The 9,621-nt window shown below is 41.7% G+C and overlaps 1 protein-coding gene across 1 annotated transcript in view; it reads left to right on the forward strand.

Moving 5' to 3' along the window:
• The window catches only part of Cir1 (corepressor interacting with RBPJ, CIR1), a 30,585-nt gene extending 23,472 nt beyond the window's left edge, over positions 1-7,113 (forward strand). The window contains exons 8-10 of the mRNA XM_060390447.1: positions 3,751-3,857; positions 4,775-4,860; positions 6,119-7,113. Of these exons, the coding sequence (XP_060246430.1) occupies positions 3,751-3,857; positions 4,775-4,860; positions 6,119-6,758 (833 nt within the window). The 3' untranslated portion in view covers positions 6,759-7,113. The remainder of the gene's footprint in view (positions 1-3,750; positions 3,858-4,774; positions 4,861-6,118) is intronic.
• Positions 7,114-9,621: the final 2,508 nt, after the last annotated feature.

Genomic DNA, 9,621 nt, shown 5'->3' on the forward strand with positions numbered 1-9,621 from the left:
CACACACTTTTAATCCCAGCACTCAAGGCAGAGGCAGGCTTGGTCTACATAGCAAGTTCCAGGACAGCCAGGGCTACATAGTGAGACCCTGTCTCAAAAACAAAACAAACAAAACCCCAAATGCATGCCACCACACCTAGCTTTTTCTTGCCCATGGGTTCTGGGATTGAACTCAGGCCCTTACACTGACCAAGCTATCTCCTTGGTCCAGGAAAGGCTTCTCTAACACCAGTGTACCTACCCACAGCTCACTACCCTCCTTTCATTCAGTGCCATAAATCATAGAAATATTCATTTGATCCAGTACTGAGGAGGCTGCAGTGGGTATATTCCAAGTTCAAAGCCACGTTTGGGATACTTGCTGCCTTCTGTCTCATGGCTGGGGACGGGTGAAGAATGCTGAACTGCTGTGGATTGGAGAGCGAGCGGGGCAGGGCTGGTGGTGAAGTGCGGTGTATCTTTGGCTCGGTCAGGGACTGCTGTTCAGCTGCCTCAGGCCACAGCCTTTCTTCCTGAAACTCTCTACTCTGTATTGCTGTTTATGCTTGGCTTTTTGAGATGGGGTCTTTCTTAGGTTACTCAGGTTAGCTACAAACTGTGTGGCTGGAGGAGACCTTGAACTCCTGCGTGCACCTGTGTGCTGGGATTTCCAGCTTAAAACTTCTGAGTCTGTATGGCTGTCTAATGAAATACCTGTTTTACTGTACAACACTTTACCTCTCCTTGACTTTGTCTCCTTCTAAAAAAGTAGCTACTTTCAAACAGCAGATTTAGCTTTGCAGATATACTCTTGTACAGCATATTTCTCTCGCTAGGGTTTCTTTTCTTCTCTAAGATTGCATGAATGTTTTTTTCTAGAACAGTTTGTCTAGTCAGGACATGAACTAAACACCACCATAATAATCAGTATTTTGACACAGCCCATGTGACAGTAAAGAAAGTCTTAGAATAAATGAATGTGTAGAGCAGTTGCTCAGCGACTTTTCTGTTGTGGACAGTGGTTTTTTTTGTTTTTTTGTTTTTTGTTTTCCTGCTGTGGAGGCCAAACCCAGTTGGCTCAGATGCTCTGAAGCCCTCACAGGCACACATTTTAAGACAAATATCTAAACTGAAGATGTAGTTCAGTTGGCAGAGGGCTTGCCCAGCATGCCAAAGTCCTGGGCTTGCTTGTGACATGTGGTTGTGCATGCTTTTAATCCTAAACTCTTAGGAGGCAGAGGTAAGAGGCTACATGAGACCTTGTCTTGAAAACAAATAAACAGAACAGTTAGCTTTCTTCAACATTCTCTAATGAATTCTGGCATTCTGAATTTAAGAAAAAGCCAAGTATTCCTGTGCCCCATATCTAGCTATAATTTACCAGACATTAAGAGGTATTTATTTTGTATTTGGACGTACTTATTGTACAGTCTTTTTTTTTATCAGTGTGTCTGTTTTGACAGGGTGGTATCTCACACCTTTGCTATGTGTTCAGTGTCGTGAGCTGTAGTGTTGAGGTCCTATCCAGAGTGTGGTCAAGGGAGGGAACCCTATATATGTGAACATGTAGGTTTCTATGTTTGTTATATATACACATACATGTATATATGTTTATTGTGTCTGTTTTGACTTTTCAAAGAGCTAGTTACTTTTGTCAGCATAACTCTACATAGCCTCTGTCACGGGGACATGGAAAGTATAAAAATGTCTTGCTAAATATATCTTAATTAAACCTGCCTTGTCACATCTTCTAAACCAAGAACTTTGAGCTTTTGATGGTAAGAGATTTAAGTGCAAAAATATGAGAACAACACTTCACTCTGGGCTGGCAAGATATTCACAGTGGCAGAGTGGTTGATTAACGAGTGTGAGTCCCCAGTGCAAAAAATGACAGGAGCCATCCAGATGCTACTTAACCTGAGAGTCTGAGTTTGATCCTCAGAACCCATTTGGTGGAAGGAGAGAGCCAACTCGCACAGTTGTCCCTGACTCCACACCTGCACACACACCTGCAAGTGATGTAAGAAAATCTTTAAAGAAAGTAGCATGGGTGCTGCTGGCAATGAGGACTGGTGTCGGGTGTGTTGCCGGCCACTGTACAGTCCTGTAGCGTGGAAGGGCGTCCTAAGAGCGGGATTTGCTTTATAATATTATTATCTGTCATGTGGGAAAGATCATTTTCAGGTAGTTAGAAGTGCTGCAAAAACAGTGTTTCTAAAATATTAAAATTACTCATCCTGTGATGAAGATAATCAAACAATTAAAAGTAACCTCTTTATCTGAGAGCCAGGCTCCTAACCTTAGCATATTTGGCTCTGTGTTTGTGTTTCTGGGGACTCAACCCAAAATCCTGTTCAGGCTGATCAATTGCTCTAGCCCTGAGCTGCATTCCCAGCATGCATGTTTTCTGAATTTGTCTGATATCACTTAAAGTTGTTGACAAGGAAATATAATTTTAATAATAAGGCCATTTATGCTTTATAAAATTATGTTCCTATAGGTGAAACTGAAAAAACAAAACACCAAAGTGGACTTTATTACTTATTTAAAGCTATTAGTTGTATGAGTACTTTTATGCCATTTAGAGGCAACTAAGATTTAAAATTCAAATTTTACTTAAGGTTTAATTAATGTTAGCAAACAAATTAAGTAGAATAATCTGTAGAAATTAGTTTTAGTTTCCCACCATCGTGTGCCTCATACCTAAAATGGAGAGCAGCTTGTGTGCAGTTAGTTGTTCTTGGTGATCTTGGTGGAGTAGGAGGCCCGGGAAGGTCGGGACGGGTTAGCGCGCCTGACTGCCGCCCGTAAGTGAAGAGCCTCCACTGCATAGCTCTCGCTTTTCAGAGTAGCGCGTTGCTGGACATTCAGATCAGGCCTAAAAGACCCAAAAGAGGGGAGATGAAACTATTCGATCAACAACACAGAGATCTGTTTCTGGATGTCTCTCCCCCCCCCAATCTTGTGATATGAAATCTTGGCTGGCAGCAGCTCTCTCCCACATGGTATTAGATACATCATCTGAGGCCATGTGTCGTCACCTAGTGTGTGACCTGCATGGAAAGCCAAAAGAGACAAAACTGTGTGGATGGGAGAAAAGAGCATCTCCTACCCCGAGTAAGTCCCCTGTCTGAGGAAAGGCAGCAGACCTTTAATTTTTAAAATATTACATATTATTACATATGTTAGTACATATTATCAGACCAAAAAGCAGTTTGGTCAGTTTCCAACCAGGATATTGTTGCAAAAATAAAAACAGCAGTTTGTGAAAAATAGAAGATACACATACCTGTAGCTATCCTAAAACTGTTTGTCACCTACCCAGTAGCTAGAAGGTTCTAATTCCCGGTACATGTATAAATGCAATTAATAACTGAAGTGGCGGAGAGTGTATGGTAGTGGTTCTAGCGAACACACAGTAGTCTATACAGGATTTAGCCATTAAAATTTAACCATTAAAAGTTTAGCTGCAGTTTTTCATTGTTTTCTTTTTATTTTATTCTAAAAACTTGAAAGTAGACATTTCAATATGACGAAGTTACATAAGCCGAGCATCCTCTTGCACGTAAGGAAAAATGCAATTATTTTCCATTCTGAATCTCCAGACTGCTGTTTTAGAAAATCATATCTGATTATTTGCTCAGCAGAAGATTATTGAGTTGATTTAGCTGTGATTTTACTTAACAAAGCTTCAACTGCATTCCTACTGTGGAGTCCAAAAAAGGTAGAGAGATATAAATGATACATTCAAACTGTGATTTTTGTGAACAGGGCCGTCAATGCACCCCTCGGAGCTAATAGCGGAGATGAGAAACAGTGGGTTTGCACTGAAACGAAATGTGCTGGGGAGAAACTTGACCGCAAATGATCCATCACAGGTAATGATCTTTTTATCAGTAAGCTGAAAATGTCCAGAAATCTAAATGTGATTGCTTGTGAATTGCTACTTAATGTTTTCCAATATGCATATATCCATAGGAAAGGAAGATACAGCAAAAAAAAAAAAAAATGCTTTAAGTGTTTTTTGATTTTGCTTCTTTATTACTTTAACCTAAATGAGAAACCGCTTATAAACCTATATTTTAATAAATGAAATGGCTTCTTTGCATTTATGTGGATAGAATAACTAACTGAGTTGGTGATAGGATTGTTTGCTCCTTCCTGCTAACACACCCTTGAAATGGCATTGCACTAGTGTGTGTGTGTGTGTGTGTGTGTGTGTGTGTGTGTGTGTGTGTGTGTGCATCAGTGCAAATGGAGAGGAAGACTTGGAGGAGTCAGTCCTCCATGATGTGGATTCCAGGGATTAAAATTCAGGTTGTCAAGCTTGGTGGCAAGTGTCCTTACACACTGAGCCATCTCACTGGCCCTGGTTTGAGTTGCAAATATAAAGCTTAAAGTTACTGATACTTGGATCTAAGTTTCATGTTTGTACTACTAGGGTTCGCACCCAGGGCCATGTGTATGTTAGTGTTCTGTTGTGGAGCTCTTGGTTTTCGTTTCATTAAGCTGAAGATGCTGTATTTAGCCAGTAAGAGTTTAAAGTGTTAAAGAGAGAACAGAAGTGTACTGTAAAGCTTCTGTCTGTATTTGTCCTCTGCTTCCTAACCATTTCCAAGAAGCAGGTGCAGTAACACTGTGGTCTGCCTTAGCAGGAGAGCATAACTGTTTAAGTATGGTAACCACACAGGTCCCAGCCCGCCATCTCTGAGAACTCGCAGTTTCAGTGTTTTCTTTCCTGTCCAGTAACCTAACTAGTCTAAAATCTAGCAATTGGATGTCTTTGTTGACTCAGGACTATGTTGCAAGTGATGGTGAAGAAGACCCTGAAGTTGAGTTCCTGAAGTCGCTGACAACCAAACAGAAGCAAAAGCTCCTCAGGTGGGTCTCGGGGTTGCGGCTGGCTCTGCCTTCCGCTCTTAGGAAGGTGCTTATGGTGATGGTAACCTGCGCACTGCATGTATTGATTTGTTCTCCAGCTGTAGGAATACAATTTTGTCTTTTCAGTAGCAAGAAAATTAATGTTTGTGTCCTCAGGTTATTCTACCAAGCTGTTGTACCTTTCACAGTGTTTAATTTGGAAGGAGACTTATTTATAGCTTTTCTCATCCACAAAGCAAATCCAGGACGGCCAATGCTACCCTGTCTTGAAAAAACCCAAAAGTATATTTATTTTACAGTTTTTTCTATTTTGCAATAACGCTTAAGTTTGTTAAACACGCTCCTTGCTGGGCTAAAGAATTCAAGAATTATCTGTGGAGTCCAGTAGAGGGCGCTGACCATGTTTCAGCAAGTGAGCGGTGTGCAGAACCCAGTGAAGAGGCTGCTGTCTCAGTGGCTCAGCTCCCAGCTAAACAGTCTGTGCCCCGAGAGTAAAAATCCAGAAAGCAGTGGAGCCGCTCTATTCTAGAACTAAACCGTAGCTGAGAACGAGTAGGTAATTATTTTGTATAATAAAATATCAACATATATCCTAATTCAGAAGTTACAGATAATCAGTTTTGATAACTAATGTTGGTTTGGTTTGGTTTGGTTTGGTTTGGTTTGGTTTGGTTTGGTTTGGTTTGGTTTGGTTTGGTTTGGTTTGGTTTTGGTTTGGTTTGGTTTTGGTTTTTCAAGACAGGGTTTCTCTCAAGACCTGACTGTCCTGGACTGTTTGTAGACCAGGCTGGCCTTGAACTCCTTCCTCTGCCTCCTGAGTGCTGGGAGTAAAGGCATATAGCACACTGCCTGGCAATAATTAATGTAATTTAGTATTTCCACACTTAAAACATATATACAAGATTAGCCTATCATCTAACTGTGAATAGGTCCAATTAATGCTACACATCTTTCCCAGGTTTTCTTTAAATCAAGAGAACCATTTTATTTAGAGTGCTAAACAATTTCAAGCTGTGACTCCATAAGAATGTTTCATCGAAAGGAGTCATTCCCACTAAAGTGTAGTCAAGAAGTTGGCTTAATGTAAATTTCTACTCAATGACTATATGCCTGAATAATTTAAAAGGAAGGGAATGATTTATCATTAAATAGATAATGTGTTTAGATATGGACACTATTTTTGGTAGCAACTAAGAAGATATAGTCTGTTCACAGTTTTTATTTTGTTGATGAAAGAACTATTTCTTTCCGACTATAGGAAATTGGATAGACTTGAAAAAAAAAAAAAGAAAAAGAAAAGTGATAAGAAAAAGAAAAAGTTACAGAAGAGCAGAAGTAAACACAAAAAGTATAAAAACAAATCCCCTTCCTCTTCTTCTTCCTCTTCCTCTTCCTCTTCCTCCTCTTCTGAGACTTCAGATAGCAGCAGTGAGAGTGACAACAAAGAAAAAAAAAGAGAAAAGGAGAAGAGAAAGAAAAAGAAAAAGACAAAATGTTCAGGAAGTAAATCCAGTGACTCTACAGAGGACAAGTCTAAGAATATACTTCATGGAGAACTTTCCAGCAGTCACAGTGACAGGGGGAATGCCAAAGAAAAGTCAAGTCTTCTGAAAGAAGAGAGTTCTGGGGAGAATAGCAAACGGGTCCATTCTGGTTCTGACCGAAGATCCAGAAGCCGTCGGCACAGTCCAGAGAAGCAATGGTGTGACAGAAACGAGGAAGTCCGAAGTCATAGCAGGGCTGAGAGCAGTAGGAGAAGCCGAAGCAGGAGTCCTGGCTACCATAAGCAGAGAGGGATGAGGAACCGGCCACAGCGCAGTCCTGATGAAGAGCGGAACAGAAGAAAGGACACCAGAGGCCACGGGGATGATGAATCTAGAAGAGAGCGCGTGCGGTGAGCACCCAGGAGAGGAAGGCTCAACAGAGCAGGGGAACAGCCACCTGGGAGTAAAGGACTCCGTTTCTTACTGAGATCTTTAGCAAGGGCTAACTTGCACATTATTATCTAATTAAAAAGACAAAGTCTCTTAATTGTCCATCTCTGTAAACCTGTCGTTTCAAGCGTAAAAGCACCTGCGTGTCACAAGGTTGATCTTTGCCGATATCTGTAAGCTGTCTATTTAGAGGTATAGAAATCTTTTTTTCCGTTGGTTGTTGTTTTTTTATGTGCTGTACCAGGTTTAAAATATGCAAGTAATTCTGTAATTTCGTTGTTGTTTTGAAACACCATTAAAACAATAACAGAACCTTGAATGATTATCAATTCTGAATTGTTACTTTTTAAGATTTGAATTTGCTTTAAGCAAAATGGAATCGTTGAAATTCACCAGAGTGAATAAAACACTGGATATCAGTCAACATTTCCTTAAGCCTTTTTTAAGAACTATTTTTTTTCTATAGAATATGATATTTATAATGGAATGTCCTGTTATTTGTCTATGTTGGCAAACAAAATTAATTTAAACTTAACAGCTCTAAAACTCAGAATTCTGACATGGCTGTCGCTGAAGGCATGAATAGAATTATCTTCCTTCTGAAACATCCATATTGCCCAGTCTTGGGTCTGGCCCCCCTTTTTTATAGTTCAGGGCTAACAAAGAGGAGTTTCCAGTCTAGTCACTCTGGCACTCTGCATCCTTCTTCCATTTGGTAAGGACCATTTTGAGTATAGTAGGTTTACCTGACGGATCCAGAATAGTGTCCATGTTTAAAACCAACTTAATTTTATCTGCACCTGTAATTTTCCTTCTTCATATAATGTAACATATTCATAGGTTCCAGGGGTTAGAGAGGTATATGTCTGGCAGGCGGGGTGGGGGATGGGGTTATTCTGCCTACCACTATAGCCTTTCTGTTGTTGACATATCATTAAAAGGTTTTTCTTCAAAAGGTGAAGGACCAAGCCAAGATACACAAGTTTTTTAAAAAAATTTAGCTATAGATTTTTGCCATGTGTTCCAAAGGTTTGGTGAAAGAAAACTGTGGAAATTTTCAGTACAAACTGCAGATAATATGCAGTACAAATTTTCTCTTACTGTGAATATAGTATTTTTTAAAATCAGGGTTTCATTTTTAAAGCCTCTTATCTAGTACAAAAATGCTGATTTTGATGGCAGGCACCATTTCCAAGTTCTCTGGGAAAGTCAGTGTGAAAGGAGCTAACACTCCTCCTTGTCCAATAGCCTGCGCTCACAGCGGCCTGGGACAGGGCGCGGAGGATGTAAATAGCCCTTTGATTATGCAGATGAGGGAAACTGGAGAGGAACCGAACTCCTTCACCATATCCTGTAACATCTCAGCACACCTCAGAGATCCTACTCCTTCACTTAAAAAAGCATGCATTTGAAATTGATAAGGGCTAATTTACACCCGGAGTTCATCAGTGTCGCTGTGATTATTTTCTGCCGAACACCTTTTTAGACTTTATAATTTTTGTAATGTCAAAACCTATGCAATACTTACTGCCTTAAAAGAGGGTTCCAAACCAGGGTAGTGTTCGTGAAGAAAATGTTGAAATGCATCCTATAATTAAGAATGAATTAAAGAAATAGTTTCTTATGCTTTGACTTTCACCAACATGTGACACCCCACCCTTGACTTTATAAGGTAGCCCCTCCGGCTCATTTTTTTCTAATCTGACTTAATCCTGTTGAGAATATTAAACCATAAGGAAATGATTTTTAAGGCTCTAATCATTGCCCAGTTGTGAGAAAAATTTCCCGGTGGTTACAGATGATGTGCATCTGCAGTTCGGTTTTTGACCTTGACCCTGCTCGCCGAGGCCAGACAACTGCAGAGGGCCAGCGTTCCAACTTAGAGGTCGAAGGGGAGGCCTTTTCCCGCGAAAACGCCGTTAAAGAGCTTTCACGAGGTTGACCGTCTGCAAGTGCTGCTGGGGGTTAGGGCTGAAAACCATCTTCAAAATACTGGGTTTCCAGTAAGTAGCCAAGCAGCGATCCTCCAAGTTCAGTGAATCCACACTGAACCCCCCAAATCCACACGCGACGCTGTCGTTCTCCTTACCCTTTTAAATTAATCTGAATACACGTCTAGCCTTTTTATATTTTCCCGCAACACGAGCATGTATGGAGGGGGAGACTTAGGACAAATGCTGGGACACCCCTCCTTCGGTTCTTTCCCCTAGCCTCATTTAACGCCACACTGGCGTGTTGGTTCCTGTAGGAGGCACTGTCGATTTACAAATGGTCAGGGGGAAGCGGGTTGTTAGGTTGGGGTTTGTTTATCTGGATGTGTACATAATAAATTGGTCCTAATTCCTCCCAATAACTGCCCGGATGGGCAGAAGTGGCCGCGCCGCAGCGGCGGGGATGCCCACTCTGCGGTGTGACACGGAGAACGCTTCATCTGGAAGGTTGTGGAGAGCCCTTTCTTCCAGGTTCTTCCGTGAGGCCTCTGGCCGAGGGCCGATCCTGTCGGGGCAGGCGGCTTTTTCAGTTTCAGCCGCGGAGTTTAGATCCGCAGGGACCCTATTGCTTGCTTCGGCCTAATGGCCAGGACGCTGGTGGAGGCCTCTCAGGAAGGCCGGTCCTCCACGCCCTGTGCCCAAGACCAGGGAGCAGGAGAATATGTATCTCCACGCCCTGTGCCCAAGACCAGGGAGCAGGAGAATATGTATCTCATCTAACTTTTCTGACAAGATCATTTTGCTCCAGTTCCCACTTCTTGACGAGCGTTAGCCGGCCTGCCACGGCCGCCTTGGCAGCGGGCAGACAAGCGCTGGTCAAGGTGAGAAAACGCCGA

Source organism: Meriones unguiculatus, chromosome 8, assembly GCF_030254825.1.
Source record: "Meriones unguiculatus strain TT.TT164.6M chromosome 8, Bangor_MerUng_6.1, whole genome shotgun sequence".
NCBI classification, from domain to species: Eukaryota; Metazoa; Chordata; class Mammalia; order Rodentia; family Muridae; genus Meriones; species Meriones unguiculatus.